We start from the raw sequence: 26,880 nt of genomic DNA, 5'->3' as shown, positions 1-26,880 counted from the left end.
TGACAGACACCCTTCTGCTGAGACCATGTCTCATGAGACTTCGGTGAACAGCACATGGATCAACTGAAGTGCCACATGCATTTCTCGGGTCCTGTGTCAGAACTTTGTTGGATTTTTTCCTATTTCTAAAGGAAATGACTTGAAGATACTTCATATATGCTACAGAAAGTTGTTAGGCTTAGCCCTTCTTTGTTGGTCATCCACTTGGTTCAGTTTCCTCATTTTTAAGGACACAGTGCATACCCTGCTGTCATATGTCATGTTTTCAGCCAATAACTCCTTGGGAATTGGCATGTGGGTGCAAAAATTACTGTTTTATGCCTGTTAAACTGTTATCGTTGGGATCTTTCATAGTTTCAACCAAAGAAATAGGAAAACAATATATGTGATTTTGTGACAGCCTGCGAATAACAAAGTGCCTAAAGATACAAATAAAAAGGCAATGTTAAAATAAAACCCTGGAAAAACAGAAAACCTGGAGAACTCAAGCCAACTTTTAAAAATCACAAATCTGGCAAAATATAAAGAAACGAGGGGTGGCTCAAGACTTTTGCACAACACTGTATATATGATGAAACTCACAGAAAATGAAAAAACCTCTTGCTGGAATAACTTGGAATAACGAAATACTTTTTCTTTGATGGTGAGCAGACTTCACTATTTATCACTGTCACTTCATCATATGCAATGATATCACAAAATCTGCAGTTGCAACATTTTTTCACATCATGCTGAAACCTTGTCAAATGCTGTGCCAAGCTTTCTGCCTACTAATTGATGTAGCTAAACCCTACAGTGTGAGGAGTCGCTTGGCTGCGTCAGTACAGTTCTAATGTTGTATTTGTACTTGTTTTTCAAGTATCCCTCCTCTCATTCCCGCACACATTTAGAGTAACTGATCACTAATTATAAGAGAAATAATTGAATTGGATAGCTGGATATCCTTGCAAGGTGTAGCTGATCAACAGTTGTCAGTGGCCCATGTTAACCTTCCATCACCTTTGCCCAGACCATGCTATGGCTTTCTTTGATGCTGAGCAGCAGGTGTCCATCTGGTGAAAGCTGAGCAGAGAGCTGAGGCAGTCTGGAAAGGCAGGATGTATTGCAAAGCTCCTCAGCAGACACGTATCGCTCACACTGGCAGCTGGGGTGCAGATAAGGCAAGAGACAGAAAGGCAACATATCAGGCTGTATACCAGCTAGAATCCTAATTCACTTCTTTATTAGATGTAGCTTTAGTAGTTTTTACAGAGCAACAGTAAATCGGACTCGGCTTACATGATTTGGTAAAGGAAAAAGGTGATAAGGTGACTCACATGCCCATCTCCGCATCCAGAGTTCCTCCATGTGGTCCACAGGTGATACTGCAGGAGTGGAGGGACGGTGACACACACTCTCTGGATGCTGCCAAGCGCACCTCTCCTGTGGCACATCGTCTGTTCACCTGAAACAAACAAAAACTCAGACTTCCGAAAGGGCACGCAAGGTTTTTGCAATATGTTGCATCATGTGTGACTGAACCTTCATTTACACCATAGTATAGTCTTCTATAGTCTTCTAGGCAAAACGTATTGCAAAGGGAGTGAGTCAAACTTCAAATCTTGACTGGATTTTTTTTTTTTTTTTGGTTTAAAAAGTGGAAAGCTTTTCATGTGATTCATGAAAAGCTCTTTTTAACGTTAGACACATGAATGGTGTTTTGCAGGTGAGTCTACAGAGTTGCGCAGGAACAAAAAGAAAATTAGAAAATTTCACACTGTCAATATGTCTTTGAAGGTTCTCAGTCATCCAGGTCATCGTAGTCTAAGGAGCTTGGAAAGAAAAGCGTCTGGACTTCTTTGAGTTGCTTGAAGACGTTTCACCTCTCATCTGAGAACATTCAGAACTGAAGAAGAAGCTTCTCGGATGAGAGGTGAAACGTCTTCAAGCAACTCAAAGAAGTCCAGACGCTTTTCTTTCCAAGCTCCTTAGACTTCACACTGTCAAGTTGAAGTGTAAGTTTTTTGAGTCAACAAACGCATTATTGAGGAAAAAAATGCATAGATTAAACCAAATACCTTAATGGTTTTAACTGACCTCAGGCTGACAGTCCAATTCACTATCGGCAGTAGATATTTTAAAATCCAGCTCGTTATAGAAGATAAAGCCAGTTCTGCACAAACATGAACCATCTGAATACTGGAAAGCACGGTTCTTGCCAATGCAGGTACAGGAAAAAGAACCTGAGAAAGCAAGCGACACACGGCATGGCAGTTTGTGGTCCTGATTTCCAACTCCTCGCAACAAAGTTTACTATAAAAACTTTTAAAATCAGTCTGTTATTTACTGCTCTAACCAGCTTGTGAGGTGGAGGAGCTACCACAGGGGAAGCAGGCCTTCTGGGCAGGCAGGTGGTTGAAGGTGTTTTCCAGACACAGGCGACAGTCATCCATTTTCTCAGCACGAGTGAGGTTGCCGAATGAGCCAGGTGGGCAGGATATCGGCTGAGTGGATCCCAAAGGGCAAACATAGCCAAGAGGGCAAGGGTTTTTCTTGTAGTTGTCTGCACCTGTTGCATTAAATGTGTATGAAATGAGAAATACTGTACAATTGAGATCATTTAGGATGATGAAAAATTCCTGCCAAAATGTATATAAAGTACCTGGGGGGCAGAAGTATCCTGGTGGACAAGGAAGGCATTGCAGAATGGAGGCTAGAGATGGACGATAGGTGCCCCCCTCACACACAATACAGCAGCTGTTTTTGGACCCTCTGAGCCCACTAGTGTTGGCAGGCATAGAGCCGCCTTCGCAGGACTTCATGGAAGAGCTGTTGGCTGGGCAATAGTATGGAAATGGACAGCTGTGGAGCATGGTAACAGGGTTATTTATAAAGCTTTAAACCACATGAAGTAGAATCAGTCAAAACCTATCAAGCTTTCATCATTTAAAGCCTCTCATTTTTTATATCACACAGAGTGGACACTTGCCTTTGTGCCAGATTTAGCTTGTTAGAGCTGTCGTGTACTCACAGTTGTTTGGGGCTGTTGTAGGAATGAGATCCTTCAGGGCAAAAATAACCTTCTGGACAGGCTTCAGGCTCAGCAGTTTGGGGTCCACAGTACGATCCAGCTCTGCATGGCCTCTCTGAAACCGCACCTAGATTATGATCAAACACTTGTTACAACACTCACTGCTATGTTTGGAAAGGAAGGAATTTAAAATGGTTCAGACATCGCATCCAGAGGCTAAAATGAGCTTTCACATAAAACTATTCTGAGAAACCCACCAACAGGACACTGATAGGAAGCCCGACAGGGTATCCCTTCAACGTTGGGTTTTCCTGTATCCTGGGGGTGTGGGCAGAAGGTTCCCCCTGCACAGAGTTCACACTGGCTGGGTGCAGCAGCTCCCGGAAGCTGCCTCATGGTGCCTGCGGGGCAGAGGATGGGAGGCCCAGTCCCACTACACCAGAAGCCAGGTGGGCAGGGATGTTTGGAGTAGTCTGTCAGCCCTACAACAACAACCATTTTCTAAAAACAACAAATCACTATATAGTGTGACAGATATATGAACCACAAAGCTTGCTAAAATTATTAAAGTTTTTTTAATAAGCCTTCCCACAAAGGCAGCAAAGGCAGCAAAAGAAAGGACCGTAACAACCTGCTGCACATTATCCACTAGCTAAGGCAACAATATGATTTAGTGTCAACCATAAACTTTTGTGAGAGGACCAGAAACAAGGTTGTTGTTTTTTTATTTGAAAATTCAGTGCACGTGGCCTCATGTGAAGAGTTAAAATTCAATGCCTTCCCTCACATCATATTTCTTTCATTCATAGTTTAGGCACAACTATGATAATGTGCACCATATACTGTATACGGACATTAATGCAGTCTTGAAAGGAGCTGGCTTTGAATTGCCCTTGCAGATGTGCATTAAAACCCAACAGAGAAAAAAAGATTACAGATGTATTTTAAAATGTATTACAGTGCACCATACTGTAGGCACGGGGTATAATCAGAACTGAATAACAGAATGGAATAATGTGTAGCTTTTACAGGGAAGGAAAAGGAATCTGTTACATTTATAGATTAAATTTGAGTTCATCTTTTAAAACATGAGGATATGGCGTATCAGACCTGTGCTGTTACAGTGTGAACCAGGTGGGCATGGCAGGCAGTCACCCTTGCTGTGTGCTCCAGGAGAAGCTCGATAAGTGTAGAGAGGGCATGGCCTGGCACCAGTCCCTCCAACAAAGTCGCCACCAGGCAGACCATTACAGTAATGACCAGCAGGACACAGATGAGCAACTGGGTCTCCTGCAAGCAAACATCACAAAAAGTTGTTTAGGAGGAAAACAGGTTTCTGATACTTGGTATATACACGAACAATTTTTATGCTACAAGAAGAGATCAGCCTCTCCTATTCTCTTTCATCAGATCAGAAAATTTAAGTATCTTGATTAAAATTTTGTATTTTTACCCTTAATACTTGATTAAAATGGCTACAAAACTTCACTCAGTTCATACCAGATTTGCACCAATACTGGGGTGGGCAAGGTAAGCAATCCTGTAGGCTGGCACCTCCTGGGGAGCTTCTGATGGTATTTGCAGGACACAACCGAGCCTGTTTTGTGCCTTCGGGGCAATAGAAACCTAGAATAAAGGAAACATTTGGTATTTAACAATTTATTTAGCTAAACTACAGAGAATAAAAGCATTAACATTGATTTGTTGGTAGTTTCTTCTACATTGTTAGTTTTTAAAATTATATATCTTTCTCTCTATATATGCATATTGCACCTGGTGGACACGGTCCAGCACACTGCACACCCCACTGGCACTGGGTTAAGTTAAACACTGGTCCCTGAGGGGTGAAATCTGTGCTTCCAGAAACGCAGATATACCCTGCAGCACAAACACCTTGGATCTTACCACCCCTAAGGAAACATACAGTTAGTTAGTCAGTACATAAAACCACAAGATTCACTCCATGCAGCCAGAAATATATGCCTATGCACACATAATTAATTTAGAAGAATCTGAAACGTATGCTCCATTTAACAAATACAAAGATAATAACATCATCTCTTCTTGTTTAATGTTTACTCTGAGTTGATTATGATCATGCACATGAAGGCAGTCATTTAGTTTTGGCAGTGAACCGTGGCTACTGATCATGACATACTTGTGCATTCTGATGTGATAACAGTGAGTGTTTGTCTTTGAGCACTGTAACTGATGATTACAGTGTTCAAAGAGTTGATCATGACAGGAAGGGCAGTGGAGATACAATGTATGTTAAATGTTAAACGCATCATCCGCTGTAATTTGTGATGCTTTGCAAAATCTTAATTACTTGGAAGTAATTAAAAATGGCTAAGAGAACAATTTATGAATAATTTATAAGTTATTAAAATTAAATCTGTAAATTTATGTTACTAGGTCTCATTCTTTGAAAATCTTAAGAACCAGCAATTTTATATGAGCTATGCATTGGTCATATAGAGTTAATATAATGCATGATGTTTAGCCTGCATGCCAACATTTTTGACATAATGACAATTAACATAATGGACGCTATTATAAAGCAATATAGGATTTCTAGGAGAGATGATCGATGAACAAGTTTTAAGAAAGAAATGTCCAACTCCGATCTGAAAATCCAAATCACAGCACTACATAAGATCCATTTAAAACCGCAATAACCTTTCTGAATTATTGAAAGAGATAAAGTTGCTGTCGTGCTCCATGTTTTAATAAACTCAGTTAAAATTATCAGTAAAGCTGATATTGCTGGGTATCTTAATGAACATTTTCTATCAGCTAGTTCTGTTTTTAATGAAAATGTGGTCTCAGAGTTCTAATTTGAATCCCATGTCTTTTTCATCTATTACCTCCATATCAAAAGAACCCATTTGTCTTTAGATCAATTTCTTCAAAAGGTTTGAAATCCATTCATCCAAAAAAGTCATCTGGACCTGCCAATCTGATTCCCCGTCATCTAAAGCTAACAGCTGATGCAACTGCTGAGCCTGTTCCTCATATTATTATTTCTCCAGATTTTAGGGTGATTTAGTGTCCAGACTAATATTGCTCTAAAATCTGTAAAGCAGCCTATGTTCTCCCCTTCTAAAAAGTTTCATTTTAAAGAATTATAGCTAAACTTTCCACTCTTGTTAAAACTCTGGTATTTGCAATAAGCTCTTTGATGGCTTTAGATCAGTTCATAGTACCATAATATGTGTGGGTTACAAATTATGTTGTTAATGCATTTTTCTGCCTTGTTTGTTGATCTATCCAAGGCATTATATTCTCTTAGTCAGACTCGGTTCTCTGGGCCAAATCTTATTTAGAAGCTGAACTGGGGCAAAATGGAAAGGTACTGAAGGCATATACAACTTTTAGAGCAACATATGGTACCATCCAGATTTTGCTTTTTGTTTTTGGAACTGGGGTTTAGGGTATCTGGTTCGATAGTGTATGTATGCTGTTATGTTCCTTTATTTATTTATCAATAAATATTTTTAATTTGTAAATTTATAATTTTGTATTGGTGTGTCTTCTTGGCGTGGTCTCCCTTAAAAAGAGATTTTATTCTCAAGGGACTTACTGTTAAATAAAGCATAAATAAATAAAATAAATAAATATGTCTGTATACACAAGGTGTGCATGGGCCTAGCTGTATGTTTATCTAAGTCAGTGCACTGTTTCTGAATATTTGAGGGTGCAAGACGTGCATGGGACTGTGTACCTGCAGAACTTTCCTGGAGGGCAGGGTGAACACTCTCTCTCTTCCTGTAAACCTCCCAGATCTGAAAGGGTGTATGTCCCATTAGGACAGGGCTGAGGTACCATTGTTCCTAGAAGAAAAACAAAAGGTGGGATAAAACAAAAGCCTTTATTGGTCATCTCATCTTGATTTTGAAATAAACCAAGTGGATTAACATTCTTGTCAAAAGAAAGACATGAGACTAATATTGGTCTCATGTCAATGAATATGTCAGTGAGCTATAAATAAAAGTTTAAATCTTTTATTGTCCAGAGCTTCTTTTCAGCATACCTGCAGGGCAGAATGAATGTGGTGGGCAGGGTAGTGGATCTCCCACTATGGCCTCCTCACAGTAGAAACCAGGTCTGCAGGGAATGCAGCTGTCTGATCCCTGGTTAGGCTGGTACTCTCCTGTGGGACAAGGCAAGGCCATGGAAGAACCTTGCAGACAGTGGTGGCCCTTAGTTGGAATGAAAAAGGTGAAGGAACATCAGAGAAGTGGCACCCAATTTAGCAGAAAATTGATATTAAACTACGTGGCACAACCATTTACAGTGGGGCAAAAAAGTATTTAGTCAGCCACCGATTGTGCAAGTTCCCCCACTTAAAATGATGACAGAGGTCAGTAATTTGCACCAGAGGTACACTTCAACTGTGAGAGACAGAATGTGAAAAAAAAATCCATGAATTCACATGGTAGGATTTGTAAAGAATTTATTCGTAAATTAGGGTGGAAAATAAGTATTTGGTCACCTCAAACAAGGAAAATCTCTGGCTCTCACAGACCTGTAACGTCTTCTGTAAGAAGCTTTTCTGTCCCCCACTCGTTACCTGTATGAATGGCACCTGTTTGAACTCATCATCTGTATAAAAGACACCTGTCCACAGCCTCAAACAGTCAGACTCCAAACTCCGCCATGGCCAAGACCAAAGAGCTTTCGAAGGACACCAGGAAAAGTATTGTAGACCTGCACCAGACTGGGAAGAGTGAATCTACAATAGGCAAGCAGCTTGGTGTGAAAAAATCAACTGTGGGAGCAATCATCAGAAAATGGAAGACATACAAGACCACTGATAATCTCCCTCGATCTGGGGCTCCACGCAAGATCTCATCCCGTGGGGTCAAAATGATCATGAGAACGGTGAGCAAAGATCCCAGAACCACACGGGGGGACCTGGTGAATGACCTGCAGAGAGCTGGGACCAAAGTAACAAAGGTCACCATCAGTAACACACTACAACGGCAGGGAATCAAATCCCGCAGTGCCAGACGTGTTCCGCTGCTGAAGCCAGTGCATGTCCAGGCCCGTCTGAAGTTTGCCAGAGAGCACATGGATGATACAGCAGAGGATTGGGAGAATGTCATGTGGTCAGATGAAACCAAAGTAGAACTTTTTGGTATAAAGTCAACTCGTCGTGTTTGGAGGAAGAAGAATACTGAGTTGCATCCCAAGAACACCATACCTACTGTGAAGCATGGGGGTGGAAACATCATGCTATGGGGCTGTTTTTCTGCCAAGGGGACAGGGTGACTGATCCGTGTTAAGGACAGAATGAATGGGGCATGTATCGTGAGATTTTGAGCCAAAACCTCCTTCCATCAGTGAGAACCTTGAAGATGAAACGAGGCTGGGTCTTCCAACATGACAATGATCCAAAACACACCGCCCGGGCAACAAAGGAGTGGCTCCGTAAGAAGCATTTGAAAGTCCTGGAGTGGCCTAGCCAGTCTCCAGACCTCAACCCCATAGAAAATCTGTGGCGGGAGTTGAAAGTCCGTGTTGCTCGGCGACAGCCCCAAAACATCACTGCTCTCGAGAAGATCTGCATGGAGGAATGGGCCAAAATACCAGCTACTGTGTGTGCAAACCTGGTATAGACCTATAGTAAATGTTTGACCTCTGTTATTGCCAACAAAGGTTATGTTACAAAGTATTGAGTTGTATTTTTGTTATTGACCAAATACTTATTTTCCACCCTGATTTACGAATAAATTCTTTACAAATCCTACCATGTGGATTCATGGATTTTTTTTTTCACATTCTGTCTCTCACAGTTGAAGTGTACCTCTGGTGCAAATTACTGACCTCTGTCATCATTTTAGGTGGGGGACCTTGCACAATCGGTGGCTGACTAAATACTTTTTTGCCCCACTGTATTACACATATGTCTGGAAAATAATAGAGAAGACATGGGGAAGTAATTCAGTTGGAGAGAAGTCTATATGTTCAACCTTACCTTGGGACAGAGGAATGCATATGGGGTAGTTGAAGAGAAGTCAAAAGGGCAGTAGAAACCAGCAGCACAAGGACCACTGGGGCTAGCCAGACCGTCTGTAGAGCAGTAGTGGCCAGCAGGACAGGAAGAACAACTCTCCATGGACACACCTCCTATGATGGGTGCACAATAGATAACAGTCAGAGAATATTGTGAAGGAGATAATGGGAAGCAGACAGCATGAGATCAGAAGTGGATCTCTTTTAAATTCAAATCCAGCAGCATGGAAATGCCTTTTCATGACATGTGCAAACATTACTGAAGTACCCGTGGAGTTGCGAATGCTGCCAAGAGGGCATGGAATTGGAGAGAGGCACCCTGCTGGACAGTAGTGGCCCACAGGGCAAGGGCCATTCCTGGGGAAGTTTTCAGAGCTGTGAGGGGCTGGTTCCATAGCTCCACCATGGCAGAAATAACCCTGCAAACATAAACCTGGATGGAAAAAAAGAAAAGAAAAAGGTGACACTACCAGTTTGATGCCATGTGAGGATGCAGATGTGAGTATTTTGCTAAAAAGCCAAAGTTTTGTTAAATCAAAATTTTAATCTCTGTTCACCTTGTGGTATGGAGGCTCCATATGCGGCACAGTACAGTCCAGAGGGGCAGGGTGTGCAGGCAGAGAGTGTGTGGGCACCTGTCTGATTGTTGAAAGTACCTGAAGGGCAGGGCTGAGGCAGGGCTGTCCCAGCAGGACAGAAATGACCTAAAGAGAAAGCAGTTACTTTATGTTACTGCAGAAATACAAATTTGGACAATACTGTTGCTATACCTAAAAGTTTAAAAATATTTAATTTGTGACTGACTTAACGTTTATTTTTACCATCCTCACCAGAGGGGCAGGCGGAGGGCTCTTTAGTGGCTGACGATGGACACGTGGTTCCTTTGGGGCATAATAAGCAACGGGCTGCTCCCGGGGCAGGACTGTAAGTGCCAGGCTCACAGGGCTCCTCATGTGCTGAGCCAATAGGACAGCTGTGGCCAGCAGGACAGAGGTAGCCATGGGGACCATTGGATGGAGTGGGACTGGAGCTGCCGCCCAAGCACACATACCTGTAGGCACAAACAGAGGAAAACAAACTGCGTATAGATTTTGGCACAAGCTGCCACTAGCAAAACTGTAAGTGAGGGGAAATCATTCAGCCACAATTTCAAATTATGTTTTGTGTGTGTGTGTTTCTTGTTTTGCAGTACGGCAGAGTGCAGCTCATGGCACAAAGTCTGGCTTTATTAATTCACTCAGGTTAAACTGAATGAAACAACAGAAGCCCTTAATAGCTAGCAGCAGCCAAGAAAAACGTATCTGAATTGTTCTGTGTTTTAATTTTCCTCCACAATATGCCTAAATGTTCCAGTCTTCTTATTTACAGTCTAATACCAGAAGAGAAAGAAACCAAACTATTGGCAGACACTGAAGTGATTGGAAGACATTAAAAGGCCTTTAAAAAAAAAGTCACTATCCACTCTGAGAAAGAGTGGATTTGAAATTGAAAAGTAGAAGAGTAATAGTAGTGTTTACCCAGCCTGACACGGGAGCGCTTGTGAAAGCTCTGCTATTGCAGGACTGTCACAAAACAGTCCAGGGGGGCAGGGTGTGCATTCATCAACTCCCTTTAGTCCTTGAGCGATGGAGAAAGAACCAACAGGGCAGGGGAGTGGATAGCCAGTGCCTGCAGGGCAGTACAGGCCAGGTGGACAAAGATGACTTCCAGACGAATTTCCCTGAAAAAAGTAAGAAAAAGTTTTAATTATCTAAATAAAAGAAATTTTTAAAAAAAGTGTATCATATGTGATACATGACTTTTTTACACCTGTACATCATCTGTGTGATTTTTGTTTTTCCATACATACAATCAGACACATGCCGTCCTACTGTGAGCAATAAATTGCACATTGTTGCATTATTTAATTTGTCACTAGATTAAAAAACACTTCAGTTTCCAAAAAAAATGAATTTTATGACAATTTATTGTGGTTTAGGCTTTACAGGGTTAGAGTAGAAGAATGTATTTCACTGCAGAAGGTATCCTGGAAATGTGGCTCTTTTTCTTATAGTGTCTATCACACCTGATGGTACCACTGGAAGACCATTTATGACGTGCCAAAAAAGAGTTTTTTCTTCACAAATAAGACTGTAATACTAAGTTAAAGGTTGAAGGTCCCCTAAAATCATTAGGTAAATTTTACTGGCCAGCATCACAGAGGACAAGCATCACCTGATACTCAGTAGAGTTTGGACTGGTTGATCCAGCAGGACAGTAGTATCCTGCTTCACAGAGACCTGTCGGCTGGGATTGCCCAGACTGAGAGCAAAACATTCCTGCAGGCAACATAAATAAAATAAAGTCATCATAACAATAATTAGAAATAAAATAAGCTGTCATACTGGTTATGGTGAAGCAAAATGTTTTTATGTACCAGCAGGGCAGGAGAGACAGGTTTCAGGACTGGATGCTCCGAGGTGGTTCTGCACAGTCCCAGGTGGGCAAGGGAACTCCAGTCCTAGAGTCAGACCTGCAGGGCAGTAGTGACCAATAGGACACAGCACAGGCTGGACAGTAGCTTCACCTGAGCCACATTAAGAAAAAGAATAAGTACACACATTATAGTTTCTTTTTCTTCTTCTTCTTCATTTTGCTGCTAACATATTTCCTCTATTCCTCCTTTGCACAACCCAAACCAACTCTCAGCCTTGCCTCTCTAACCTTGTCTCCAAACTACTGCACCTGAGCTGACTCTCTGATGTACTCATTTCTAATCCTGTCCTCCCTCCCAGTAAAATCTTAGCATCTCTAGCTCTGCCACCTCTGCCTCCTGACTTTTTGTCAGTGCCACCATCTCCACATCATACATCATGGCAGGTTTCACTACCATCTTGTAAATCTTCCCTTTTACTCTTGCCTCTGTCACAAATCCCCTGACATGCATTTCCACCCACTCGACCCTGTCTCTTCTCTCCTTCACTTCTCTCGGGCACAGAGATGCAATTAACAAAGAAATTTAGCAACTTTGGAAAGTCCGTGTTGTGTAGTTTTAAATGTCTTAAGACATCAATAATTAAAACAATTTTGTGATACTGTGAAACAATGTCTCAGTTAGTTTGGCTGAGACAAAGAGACTTTGGATAAGCTCCTCATAATTATAAAGCTTGCTCTGATTATTATAATCATCCAAGAAGGACTTTAAAGAATCACCAGTGAACACAAGTGAATTTGATCTTGCAAATATTTTGGTAGCAAAGTATGGTAATGGATTCCTCTCTGGATTACTGCTGATCCCTGCAGGTAAATCCATGTTTCCCACCTTGACAGTAGTATCCAGGGGTACAGATGGTGCAGTTGTATTGATGCGTGTTGCCCGTTTGAGAGCTAAATGTTCCTGCAGGACAAGGCACCGGTGCTGGTGTTCCACTGGGGCAGAAGAAACCAGCTGGACACACAGCCTGATCTGCTTTGCTGGAGCCCCAGTCACAATAAAAGCCCACCCAGCAATCACCTAGAAGACAAGAGAGTAAAAGAAAAACAAACTTCTATACAGAAATTTACAAGTTACAATGTGTTGTTCAAAGATTTATGCACATAAAAGTTAAATTATTACAGCTGACATTTTGGGGGGCCTTTTTACAGCTTTATTTGAAAGGATAGAGTGAAGAGTGACAGGAAAATAGAGGGAGACAGAAAGGGGAAGACATGCAGCATATGGTCACCTGCTCATCCCAGTTAGCTAAACCGGCGCCCTGACAGTGCCATTCTGGGATTTTCCTACAGCATGATATGTGCTACCATAGAATATTAATATTTTAATAAAGATTAAATAGAGTTCAAATGAATAGATTGAAGTAGCAGAGATATTGCTGATCTTTCTCTCTGACTCTAACAGACCACTAGAGGTACTGCAAAGGAAAAAGGCTGTGATCCACAGTTGAAGTGAATAGTCCCAGTAACATGTGAATATGTGCTGTTGTCTCAGTTTAAGTACAGTGCCACTGGGGGTGTGGTTCCCCTATAGGAACATGTAAAGTGTCATTACAGGATATTAAACAGATCCTTTGCACATCAAAGTAGCCATCTGGCCATTTAGAAGATTTAGCTGTACAGACAGAGACTCTTAGTAAGATCACTTCATTGCTTGTGACGATAAGAATAGAAGAATAGAATAGAATCATCTTTAATTGTCCCACAAGGGGAAATTTGGTTGTAACAGCAAGAAGAAAAACACATATACAAACAAACAGGATACAGAAACATACACAATTTTCTTACATATTTACATCAAGGACAATAGTTATCAACTAATTTAGTCAAAACACTCTCACTGTATCTAATTCTATTATCCAATAAATCTACCTGCTCTGAGACCTTGCTGGCAGAAAATCCCAGGTGGACAGAGAGATCCAGTTCTGTTGTCAGTGGGGTTTGGCACTTTGGCACCCGTCAGACAAAGAAACCCAGCAGCACACGATCCTGAAGGCTCAACCAGACCTTCAGAGCCACAAAACTGCCCTGCCGGGCATACTAAGCACTGACCTGCAAACACAGACAATGACAGATTTCACTTCACTTCTAACAGCAAAACAAGCTCAAGATCAATCAGCACAGCTCTGAGGGTGCTGCATGTGGCTAAAGGTATCAATGTGTGAAGTAAACTATATTAGAGGGCACTAGAATAACACAGCAGAAAGACCGAAGTAACAAAATGCATGTAAACATTCACTCAATGACTCAATATAGTCTTTGATTTTTGTTTTTAAACTATGAAAGGAAGAACAGCAATACTATTGTGCATCAACACAACTCAGACCTGTTTTTGTATTTTTCATATGATAAATAAGCTAAAACTAGAATATCCTATTTGTTTCTGTATATTTTTGTATCTAATATATAATAATTCCTTTCATATTAATTTCTTTAACAAATGCATTTCCAGATATGCAAATTATCAAAAGAACCTCAGGTCTGAATAATAGTTGATTAAATTACCATAAATCATGTGTCTGAATCAAGCATTCATTGCCATATTTAGACTTCAATCTAAATTAAATAAATACAACAACTAGCCATGAATGCAACATAACTGCACTTGTCTCTATTTCCTATAAAAGTTCTGTTATTTTACCTGCACTAGTGAGACCCTGCAAGGGGCTGTAGCTGCCTTTGGGGCACGGGAGTGGCTGATTGTGTGGACTCTCCTCCTTTGGACAGAAATAACCAGCTGGGCAGGGCAGAGGGCTGGAGACTCCGGCAGAGCTCCCTCTGGTGGGGCTGGGATTCAGAGGCTGGCAGTGGAACCCAGGGGGACAGGGATTACACTCGTTCTGCCCTGGCAAATCCTGGAACCAGCCTGGCAAAGACATTCAGACAGTGAGGATATCGTCAGAAATGTCAGTTTTGTGTATTAACATTTTGATTACCAAGAGGGCATGGTTTGCAGTCATGTTTGCTTTTTCCTCCAGTCTTATTTTGGTAAAAACCAGGCGGGCAAGGTGAGGGGGCACTGCTGCCCTCTGCACAGTAGTGGCCTGCCGGACAAACACCTCCCGATACACTTGACATTGGAGTAGCAGACTGGGATCCCTCTAAGCAGTAAAAACCTAGCAGTAGAAACATTTAAATGTGTTCAAGTCAAGCAGGATAATAAATCATTTGACATAACATAATAATGAGCATCACTTTTTACCTGGCGAGCAGGGTCCAGACACTTCAGAAAGGCCAGGCTGTGAACAGTAAAAGCCAGGTGTGCAGCCTCGACACAAAGAATGATCAACAATGCCGATCTGCTCACTGAAAGCAGAGGTGGAATTTGAATTGATCATAGGTCATCTTGACTGTAAATGGATTTGATTACATATGAAATAATTCAAATAATACTAAAAGGCACACAATGGGCACTATTTAGCCACCAATATTGGACTATTTGTGTTGTTTTACATCTTCAGATCATTCGATGTTAATTGAGGTACTGAAAGATGTCCACCTGAATGTTCCTTTTGGGCATGGTTGTGGTACAGATGTGCCTGCAGGGCAAAAGAACCCAGGCGGGCAAGGGAATCCTGTCACATTGTCTAACGGTGAAGGTTCACTGGCTCCCTCGGCACAAACAAACCCTGCAGCACATTGCCCAGTGGGGGTAGTCCTCCCTTCAAGCAAATAGAAATTAACAGAGTAGAAAAGTACATATATTTTTCCAACAATACATCAATACATTTAAACAGCAGTTGTCTGCAAGAAAGATCTGTTGAACGAAACAAACATGGCCAGAGAAATGTACCTGTTCCTCTGCAGTACATCCCGGGGTCACACTGTAAACACTGCCATTCCTCAACCAGTCCTGATATGTTTCCATAGGTCCCGGATGGACAGGGATGCTGATATGCTGATCCACTGGGGCAATAAAACCCTCTCTCACATGGAAGTGGAAGAGTCGTTCCTGACAAGCACATTTCAAATAGGAACATTTGCAATCATTTCTTAGAAAACTCGCCCCAGTTAAAAGGTTACATCTGGGCTCCAGCAGCTAAATGCTTTGTCGTTCCATCAGCTTTACCTTGCTCTTTACAATAGAAACCAGCAGGACACGTCTCGCAGCCGGCTTGACCTCGTCTGAACTGGTAGGTGCCAGGAAGGCAGGCTGTCTGTCTGGCGCTACCCTGAGGAAACCATCAGAATCATTTTATTAGATGTTATATGCGGAGAACAACATGTATCATCAGTTGTAATCGTAGTGCAACAATATCAGTGGACAGAGTCACAGCACAGGGACTCGGATGAAACACCAACCTGCTATATTAATGCACTAGTCATGAAAAAATAACAGAGCTGAGGAGGGGGGGTTATGTAAAGACATCACATGCAATATTCATTGATGACTGACAGTAGCTTGAAGCCTGACACTACACGGCTGACCTTCTCACAGTAATGACCAACTGAGCAGGCATGTTGCTGTGGTCTTTCAGAGATCTGTCCCTCAGGACAGTAGTAGCCTTCTGCACAGGGGCCACTTGGCTCAGCCATTCCTTGCTGGTGACAGTATTGACCTGGAGGACACAGCTGGCAAGCCTCAACAGTGGATCCACCAAGGGAACCTGGTGGATAATGTGCACATTGTAGTTAAACTGTTTATCTAGGAGTGATGGTGACGCATTCGTGCGCGTAAGGGTGTGATAAATTAAGAAATCTGAATTTTAATGAAATGAGCAACATAAATTGATTAAGAAGACAAAACTGTTGTTTTGCACACCCACGTGCACAGGGCATTTGCTCACTCAAAAGAAAAAGACTTTAAAAAAAATCACCATATCACTTTGTAATTAAAGCCTTAAATAGATTACAATGTTATTTCAATGCAAAGTGCATCCCAAGTCCCTCATCAGTTTCTAATTCATAACTGTACAAAGGAGCTACAGCATATAATAATAGGATTCTAGTTGTCTGCCGCAAGACAAGAATACAATTACACGATTAAGCCACTTTGTGACTGCAATTATTCATAGGCGCCCAAGGGGGAAAAAATGCTTCAGTGGAAGTTTTCATATTTTTCCACATGACTGAGCTGCAAAGGTATACACCAGTTCAAACAAGGACGTCAGTGGGAAAACTGATGATGTTCGGAGCAAAGGGGATTAGGTTTTGTTTTTCTCAGTTTTACTATTTTGATTGCGTACTCATTCATCATCAATTCATGGCCTGGGTACAAGCCAGGGATTACTGATTTGTCCTCAGTTGCTTCTCCTTTTTGATGGAAGAGAAATCACAATGCACAAGCTTCTCTTTTGTTAATGAAATCAATAAATGTACTCAAAGAACAATGTATTTGTTATATTACTCACAGATTACAGCTACATAACAAAAGTGCAACAGCTCACTTTTTACAGTTCCCAGAGGGCAGGGCAGAGGAAGCTGGATTCCAAGGGGGCAATAGTGTCCTGTGGGACAAGGGTTGGCGTGGGGTTCAGAAGAGCCTCTAGGGCAGTAATATCCAGCTGCACAGGGTCCTGCTGGAGCCTCTAGGCCAGTCTGGTTGCAGTAAGAACCAGCCTCACAGGAGTGAGGGTAAGCAGAGCCCATAAGACAATAGAAACCTGAAAAAAAATCAGCCAGACATTGTCCCTGAAATGATAACACTTCAACAAGAGAAAGTTTCCAATTAACTAAGTGATCCCTCCAGGGACAGAGGGTTTTCTCACTCTCAAACTTTTATTCTCTGCTTCTTCTGTTTCACACAACTACCCTCACAGCTTTTCCTTTACGTTTGAAGGAATGTTATTACTTGCAAATCTGTTCTTTTAGGCTCGTATATCAACAGTGTTACTTTTATGTGCCTCACCACCCAGCCATCTGCAGCTCTTTATCGCCCATTCGCTCTACTGTATTGTAAAGTCACCTTGTTATGTAAAGTGACGGGAGATGGAAATGAAGTCTATTTAAATAAAATCGAATGCCCTTGCCATTGGTTTAAGGTGGGGAATTTGAACCTTTCAGAGTGAGATTTATTTGGGGGGTGTAGAATAAGGAGGGGATGTTTTTCTCATTATCATTTAATATTTTAATATGTCATTATTAGTTCATTAGAAGTATATAACCAGCTTTGCATTAAGCATAAATTGAAGTTTTTGATCTTATATTATTCTTTGCATTACAGTGATGGTGATAACTTTAATTTGATCTTTCTTACAGGTATCAGAATAATAACATGATTTTCCATTGCAGATGTAACCATGATCATTCCACACACATTGCAGTTTGTTGCTCATTTTAGAGTTGTGCTCAAGGTAATTAAAGGTTAAAAGCTACAGCCAGCGCGAGTCTGGCTGATCTATGGAGGGCAAAGGCTTTGAGCTTGGAAGGCCGCACGCGCTTACACAGCACTTATAAGATGTCATTCTTGGTGATTTTGTGCTTAGTCATGTTTTAATATGTTTTAAGTAGAAGTAGCTGATCCAGCAATATTCATTTAATATTATATACTTGATTTAGAGCAATACACACTGATGGTCTTAATAAATGAAAGAGTCCTTGTAGCTGCCATGTTGTGTCTCAGCAGGGTACAGACGGTTCCAGGAGAAGGGGGGCAGTTAGCGTCTGCCCTCGGGAAGGAGACAATGTTATTCTTTGTGTTAAATAAAATTGTCAACATTGATTGTATTACACCTGTCACTACGCATGAGGGGGCGTTCTAATACCCTGATTTCATAAAACTATGGAAATGTGTTTTTTGAGATGAGATCTGAGACTGTCTGCATACAGTGTCCATCTCCCACGTGTGTGATCATTAAATCATCGTTTGACTCAACCCGACCGGACCAGTGTTGTTATTGTGGGTTTTTCCTCTGGTGTCCATCTCCAATATTTTTGAACCATAACAGGGGTTTTGTGCTGCCACTAATGTTTTTTTTAGTGCGCTTATTTGACAAACTATATTTCTCTCCTTATTTATAGAGCAAGCCATTAAACACTAAAACTAAGCATTCATCATTCAAACCACTTTAATGTGATTTAACATTTCAGCCATAATTTTCTGACCGAATCGCTAAATAAACCGAGACTAAGCGGGAATCAAACCAAATTACATCACACAACCTGCACCAATCAGATGAAGTAAGTTGTGTGTCTTACCATTTTCAAAAAATTAGGCTATCATGTCTGAGCAATGAAGATAACTAAAGTATCACATTAAGTGCATAAGTTCACTGCCAGGATTTACCCACCCCTAGGGCATATATCTCCTCTGTAGGTGGAACACGCATACTGTGGCGTCTTGAGACTCGGCGGTGAATCAGTCACAGTCTGATCTAAATCTTCCCGTGACACTGCTGCTGCTTTGATCCCACTAGCATCTCTCCCTGTAACACAACATGGCAGATAAAGCATGAAAAATAGTTGAGTTATAATCTTTGTCTACCAGACAGGACGCCAAAGAGGAGCCTCATTTTTTTTCTCTACAATGCCTAATAAACCATTTTGTCAGGGGCGGACAATGTAACATTGTATGGCAATGATTAATTGCAGAATACTTAAGGTCAACCATGAAAAGCCACTGTCTTGTGGGATATTTATCACTACTTCTAAAGCTCTGCACTGTGGTAGACCAGTTTGAGCAAAGTGATGTACTGCCCTTATAAACGACGCATATGGTGTCTTTACAAACAGGAGAACACTATATTTTATCAGAATTACCTGAGTTATTAAAGCAGGGCAGGTTTTGCATCCAGGTGGCGTTCGTCCTTATGGTGGAACCCTCTAGTATTTTCAGAAGACAGCTGGACAAAGATGAGTTAGCTCGAGGTGTGGGACTATCTGCACCTCCAGAACAGAAGAACCCCGCAAAACACAGACCTAACACAGAGAGGAATTAGAAAAGACTCTAAAGCAGCTGCTTATGAGACCCCAAAAAGTTGTTATGGGCAGAAATTCAGCAGACATGACTAATGGGAGCTGTGCAACTCCTGAATCTGCACTTAGGGTACTTGAGGTAAAGCTGAATAATAAAATATTGTATTCAATAGACAATTTATAACAGTCTCATGACTGGTCTAATTCTCCACCTGTGGGCTGTGAGGCTCCAGGATTCAGGCAGTATTTCCCTGGGGGACAAGGATGGCATTGGGAGAGAGAGAGTGCGCCGAGCTCGGGAAAGAAGCTGCCAACAGGACAGGGTGTGGGAGACCCACTTCCCTGAGGGCAGAAATGTCCCATGGGACAAACATCTCCATAAGTCTGGGAGACAGGAGAAGGCTCAGTGGATCCCGGGGAACAAAAATGTCCTGTAGTAAACAATGTGGTTAGACAACTCACAGAGGACGCTGAAACATTTACAGTTTAAAACATTGTAGGAAAACTGAGTTATTCAGTGGAAGCCACAGCTTAACATAGCACAGGCATACAGCAAAGATATAGAAAATCCAATCTTTCAGTTGTCTGACAAGAATTCCCAAGGTGATTATGGGCTGTCAGACCTGGGCTGCAGGGTCCAGACGGCTCTGTCAGAGCGCTGCTGTTACAAAAAGAGCCAGAGGGGCAGGGGGAGCAGTCACTTAGGGACGTCCTGCCAGCTGATGGACTGACGTGGCCGATTGGACATGCAGATGGCACGGAGGAACCTTTCAGACAGTAAAAACCTAGACAAGGTAGCATGTCTCATTTAATAATTAACATCAGTTTAAACATCATCTGTTTGTCTCTTTATAAAAAAAATGATATAAAAATAACATATGTGTCATTTTTGCATTACCCGCTGGACAGCTGTTACAAGCCGGATGTCCAGACAAGGACTGAAATGTGCCAGGAGTACAGCCAGTCGGCTCCGCGCTACCACGCGGGCACGCATAGCCAGGTGGGCACTGGTGACCTGCCAAGCACATAATGAAAAATCCAAACTGTCATTGTTTACAATGAAAACAAAATTTGAAAAAAAAAACAAAACAGAAAATGATAGTGCTGCCATGACACATCCTCTTAATTTCTTTTATGTACCAATTATGCATGAAATAAGCACATCTCATGTATTTTCCCAGGCTCAGTGTCCATGGAAACAAAGCAATGAAAAGGACAGTGGCTCTTATCAGTATTACCGCTGTACAACAATCCTGTGGGAGGAAAGGAGAGCAGAAAGCGGGCTCAGCAGCAGGTGCTTTGTCTTGACAGACATGAGCTTGTGGCTATTTATAGGTTCTGCCCCATTTCATGCTCAAATTAGCAAAACATCTTTATAATAAAAGGTAAAAAGGCAACAAAGAATCTCTAGGTGCACGTGTAATATAACAGGAGAAGGATAGTTTATGGGCGGGATAAAAACCGAGCATCTTTTACTATGTAGATTATTACAGAAGCAAGCCTCAAAGTAGAACGTTATAGTTAAAATGACAGACAAAAGAGCTGATTCTAGTTAAATGGCAAATTTAAACGTGTAAAATGAAAACAATCTGGTTATTCTAGTTAAGACAACATATGTTGTCTCAAAAAATGAAGGGATAAGTTGAAAGTGAGCAAAAGAGATAAAGTTGGCCTATACTGTATGTGATCACATGCTACATGAAAGTGCAAAGACCACTGTTAAGCCTGAGTTGACCCGCAGTGATGTGTACTCCACCTGGCTGATGTCCAGACGCTGATCCTGCTGGACAGAACCACCCAGGGGGACAGAGGAGGTCAGCAGAAGTCTGAGCCCATGAAGGGCAGTAAGAGCCTGGGTAACAAGCTTCACAGTCCGCCTCGGACTCAGCCGCAGACCTCGCAGAGAAGGTGCCTGAATGGAGAAAACAAATGATCATGGAAGTACATAGACACAGACAAAGAAAGACAAAAATACAAAAGACACAGCTTGGAATAACTGTCATTTTTCACACTGAAGTAGAAAAAATGACAGTAGTAAAAATGCCAGTAGCAGGCTCCATTAATTCACCTGGTTAAGTAGCTAGCTGCTCATCATGACCGCTTTATTGGACTGCTGTTGAGTTTTATGACCTTCTCTAAAGTTCTGGATAAATAAGCCATTATACTTTACCTCTGAGAGCTTCATGTCATTGTATACCACCTTTGGAGACAGTGTAATAAAAACCAAGCGTATTTGTAAAACGCTATAGCTGATGCTGTTGATGAGCATATTCATCATACAGCTTTATCACAAAACTTTCAGAGTAATCGAAATAATTTTGTCCTTATTTTTTCCAAGGTCTTTCTTGACTGTCTCTTGTTTTCTTTACCTGGAGGACATGGGCTGGGCTTTGCACTCCCTCTAGGACAATAGTAGCCTTCAGGACACACATCTCCATGGAACTGACCCAGGGTTGATTCACCAGGAAGTGGGGATGGAGTTAGGATATCTCCTGTAACTGAGACAATAGACCTTTATTGGATGTCATTACTCATTAGGTAGGTGAATGACCTAAAAGGCCAGAGCCATTTTCTGCAATCACAGAAAGAAAAATAATAAGAGATGTAGTGGGGACTGGTAAATGTTTCGTGAAGACCTTCTCAGCTGTGCTGAGTCAAAGGGCATGAAAATGTTAAATAAAACCTGGAGTGCACCGAAAGAAAATTCTGCACAGAAAGATATTTTTCAAGCTGTGTCAGATGACCTTAACTTTTTTGTTGTTGTTGTTGTTGTATTTCAAATACCATTACTAAAAAAAACTAGTTTTGCATGTTTTATGCATTTATTAACACTATGTAAAGGGCAAGAGGAAGAAAACTGTCACCTGTGGTATTACCCCAAGGCGTGGCAGATCTGGATCCTTCTCTGCAGTAGAAGCCGGGGTTGCAAAGCCCAGATGGGAAGGAGAGACCATCCTTGGCACAGAAGTGGCCTGGCAAACAAGGCTGACATGCTTCCAAGGAAACCGCTCCTGGCAAACCAAGTTCATACATTTATTATAAAATGGAAAACTAAAAATAAAAGTTAAACATTTCAACTCCACATGGTAGTTATCTTAGGAGACACTTAACAGTTTGTAACTTAAGCTACTGTAAGTCTGGGTATAATGTTCCAGTGTCAAAAACACTGAGTAATTAGTCAGTATTACATGTCACCTTCTATGGAGCTGAAAGTGCCTGCAGGGCAGGGAATCATGTAGCTGGTACCCTGTGGGCAATAGGACCCAGCAGAGCAGCGGCCTCCTGTTGGGTGATCCTCTGGTTGGGGAGAAACAGAACCCTGGATACAAAGGTAACTAAGTGCAGAGAGATGATGAGGATAGAGGTGATTGCAAGGGGTATGTGGGATTAAGGAAGTAATAGATAACAGAAGGACAGACAGGACGAGATGGAACATATAAGGAGATTTAATTACAGAAGGGGACGGTATAAAAATATAGGGAACGAAAATTTCTTTCTTAATCTGGCTGACCACTTAATGAAGTGTGCATTTAGTTAGCCTGTGTTTACCCAGCAGAGCAGACCCCAGTAGGAGCAGCCAATCCAGAGGAACTGCAGTATCTCCCTGGAGGGCAGAGCTCACAGTCTGACTTATTGGACAACCCCATCTGCCTGCTGAGGGTGCCAGCTGGGCACGGGAATGCTACACCATCCTGCGTTCCTGTAGATAAATACGTATAATAACTACAGATTGCCCCTGAATACACATCACTGAACAGTTTGTAAAGACCCCTCTTATCTTGATTATGCTCTATAATGGTCATTTACATAATTAAAAAGCCATTTTGTGTTAGTCTTCTATTAGTGTGCGCACAAAACAAGAGCAACACTATATTTAGTATTTGGCACTCATGTCACACATATCTTTATTTTATTATGCAAATGATAACCTTGTACATTTCTCATGAATGTATTACAGCAGTGATACTAATCTTCACCTACCTGATGGGCAGTAATGTCCTTTAGGACACAGCATGGGAGTGTGAGTCCCTGACACATGCCCAGTGTCAACATCCACTAAGCCAACACAGAAAAATCCTGCAGGACACTTAACACAGTCTGGCTGTAAAGAAACAAATGATGCAGAGTTTTCTACACATTACATACAAAATGATAACTACACTAATATCAGCAGATGTTAGAATTGGATGCCAGCCTCACAATAAATAAAAACCCACCTTCTGTTGCTCATATATAGTTAGTTATTAACCTTATTCCAGATTTACTTTTTTAAATATTTTTCAAAACAGCATATCAGCCTATATATGGCTTGTACACGATCACAGTCATGACAGCTGTATAGTATGTGCACTTTGCCTATTAAAAATAAGCAACCATTCATCTTCATGTTTCTCACCTGTCCTGGTAAATTTTGGTAGGTCCCTGGCAAGCAGGGTACCTGTCTATCAGAACCAGGTGGGCATCTGCTTCCAGGTGAGCAGGTTTTTGAATTTTTTTTTCCGCCTGGACAATAAGAGCCAGCTGGGCACATATGAGAAGGGAAAGAGAGCCCTCTGGTGTCACACATGAAACCTAAAAACATAAGCAACACTGTTAAGCAGATACAGATGTAATATGAAGGTATTATTACCCTATAATTACCCTTCACTTACATTCAAAGAATGTAAGTGAAGCTTTATCTTCTTGAAAATGCAACCATTTCCAACCTGGAGGACAATGCAGGCAGTCACTAAGATGACTGTTTCTGGTTTGGTTGCTGTAATGACCTGGTGGACAGGGAACTGGTGCTGATGAGCCCTGGGCACAGTAATGACCTTTAGGACATCTGTCACCTGTGACCCCACCATCCTCCGGTGTGCGTGACCAGGCCCCAGAGACACAGTAATACCCTGCGCCACACTGACCTGATGGAGCACCTTTCCCATGATGTGCACAGAAAAAGCCTGGTTTGAGAAGAAATAATGTTGATATCAACTCGAAGGGAATATTACCACCAACAACACCAGGAAATGAAAATGAATAAAAAGTACTGTATATGGTATCAGTTTTAATGGAGAGAGACAGAATATCAACCAAAAATCCAGAAAAAAACCCTGCATTGCATAAAAGCTATAACATTACGTGCATGATATTGAGTGAAATGGGCATTTCATCCTCAAGCAAAACATGGCTATTTTTGGTAAGAGGTTTCCTCTTTAGGTTTCTTGGCTGCTGTTACCTTGGTGGTATATTTTGTGTCACTGCTGGATGACCCATCCACAAATCATCTTAAATGTTATGGCTGAGAAAAGGAGGTTCCTGTGCAAAATGTTGTGGTACATGTCCCTGCTAAGTTGCCCTGTACCCTTAGAAGAACATGAACCCAAAGCATAATGTTTCTACTTCCATGCTTCACTATGGGGATGATGTTCTTTGTGTCATAGTCAGCATTTCTCTTCCTCCAAACACAGCAGTTTGAGTTGAGGCGAAGAGCTCAATTTCGGTTTCTTCTGACCTCAGCACTTTCTCCCTAAGCCTTCTCTGAAACATTTAGATGCGCACTGGCAAACTTAAGATGGGTCTGTAAATGTGCCTTCTTGAGCAGGAGACACCGTAATATATTACCAGTGTTGTTCTTGGTGATTGTGGTCCCAACTATCTTCTGATCATTAATACACTCCTCTCATGCAGTTTTGGTCTGATCCACCATCTTTCTCATGATCATCCTCACCCCATGAGGCAGGATCTTGCATGGACTCCATCTGACATGCATTTTATATATTTTTTTCATTTCTGAAACAGTTATCACCTCCTCACGAAGCTTCTTGATGATGATCTTGTACATCTTGTCCCTGACCTCCTTTGAAACCCTCTTTGGCTGAGATCAAGAGTTTCTGTTTCTGATTGATTGATCAATCAATTGATTGATTGATTGATTGATTGATTGATTGATTGATTGATTGATTGATTGATTGATTGATTGATTGATCTGTGACAGCCAGAATTCTGGCTGTGTTGTATGGGATCTAATATCTATTTCCCTCAATAACATGCAATTCATATGTGTTTTATACAGTTTTATACAAATACTTTTTTATAATGTATTGTGTCTCTCTCCATTTAAATGAAACTACCATAACAATTATACACTGTTCATCTTATTTTAAGTGAGCAAAATATACAATGTTAAATTACACCCTGGGCCAACTACTTAACCTTTAATACAGTGACATTTAATTGCCATAAATGATGTGTGACCTGGAGGGCAGGGAAGACAGTCCTGGGGTTTTGCCATCTGAGTGTGGGGATTGATAGTTCCAACTGGACAGGGGTACTGGTGTTCGGCCCAGGTCCCAGATGGACAGTAATGACCCACTGGACACTCATAACTCTCTGTCAGAGAGCCATTAATTGTGCCAGGACAATAAAAGCTATGCAGACAAAAACAGGATTGAATAATTTATCTTGTAGCAACAAAACTTGAATGTAATTGTGTATACATGTATATACAGTATAAAAATCACTCATGCACTACTCTATGTACAGTTACAGGTCTTGGTTATTTTTCTGTATCTGTTTACAGTCTCAAGTGACTGTGCAAGGCTGATAAGTGAGTTTACCCCTGAGGACAGGCACTGCAGCTGGCTTGGCCATCTTCTGTGCTGATGGTTCCCAAGGGGCAGTGCTGAGGAGCCACAGAGCCCTCAGAGCAGTAATAACCTGGTTGTGTGAAGACAAGAGTCATGAAATAGATGCACACTGAAGCACAAACTAAGACATGCACAATCCACAGGAGAGAGGCTTTGATTTCCAGTGTGAGTCGAGTAGCTGCTTATGTGTAGCTCTATTATAATGAAAGAGTTTTGCTTACCTTTTCATTAAACTTGCTTATGTGAACTTTAAACCTCCCAATCCATTCGCACTTCCAACAGTGTTAACGCTGCCTGATTAAATCATCCAGACATTTCTTTTTGTTTTGTTTTTTATATTTGTTTTTAATCTGTCCTGGTATATTTTATTTTGACCAGGTTCTGCTGGGTTTTTGAATAGTAAGCTACAGATGCAAGGGGATCTGATCACCTTTTGGGCACGGCCCTCCATGGCTGTCTCTCAAAGGAGGTTCAGGACGCTCTGCACCCCCAGAGCAGAAGAAACCTTGCCAGCATTTTCCTGAAGGTGCCGAGAGCCCCGCAGCATCACAGTAGTAACCTGGGAAACATGGCTGACAGTCCTCCTGAGAGGAATAATGATAAAAACAAAGAGGGAGAGGGATTAGGGAAAGAGAAAGACAGCCGATAAGAAAAAGAAAAACGTGCTTTGTTGCAATATTAATATTGAACTACACATCTACTTGCTATTACAGTGAATGACAGAAATAATCATGTAAGTTACTGTGTAAACAGTTTTTCACAATTGCTAAGATCCATTCCTTAAACCCTTAACGACGTATCTCAAAATTGTAAACAAAAAACCGCAATGAAACAATCAAATCATCCACACAATCATCAAAACAAAAACACTGCTCAGTATTCATTATGCACCAGAGC

At 41.5% G+C, this 26,880-nt stretch overlaps 1 protein-coding gene across 1 annotated transcript; it reads right to left on the bottom strand.

Annotated features, from left to right (window-relative positions):
• Window positions 1-814: 814 nt before the first annotated feature.
• Window positions 815-15,122, bottom strand: LOC143421981 (uncharacterized). The gene is made up of 25 exons (XM_076892032.1): window positions 15,000-15,122; window positions 14,703-14,806; window positions 14,437-14,616; window positions 14,142-14,366; window positions 13,373-13,552; window positions 12,330-12,521; window positions 11,445-11,594; window positions 11,243-11,346; window positions 10,546-10,748; window positions 9,859-10,079; window positions 9,586-9,732; window positions 9,297-9,461; window positions 8,991-9,142; window positions 7,044-7,212; window positions 6,735-6,843; window positions 4,784-4,920; window positions 4,511-4,636; window positions 4,121-4,300; window positions 3,268-3,492; window positions 3,011-3,137; window positions 2,642-2,841; window positions 2,336-2,548; window positions 2,077-2,222; window positions 1,317-1,444; window positions 815-1,144 (listed from the first exon to the last, which is right to left on the bottom strand). The coding sequence occupies exons 3-25, from the start codon at window positions 14,576-14,578 to the stop codon at window positions 985-987; spliced, it is 3,801 nt and encodes a 1,266-aa protein (XP_076748147.1). The 5' UTR covers window positions 14,579-14,616; window positions 14,703-14,806; window positions 15,000-15,122; the 3' UTR covers window positions 815-984.
• Window positions 15,123-26,880: the final 11,758 nt, after the last annotated feature.

This window comes from Maylandia zebra, linkage group LG14 (genome assembly GCF_041146795.1).
Source record: "Maylandia zebra isolate NMK-2024a linkage group LG14, Mzebra_GT3a, whole genome shotgun sequence".
Lineage (NCBI taxonomy): Eukaryota > Metazoa > Chordata > Actinopteri > Cichliformes > Cichlidae > Maylandia > Maylandia zebra.
Note: the sequence above shows the minus strand (reverse complement) of the source record. Positions and strands in the feature narration are given on the sequence as shown.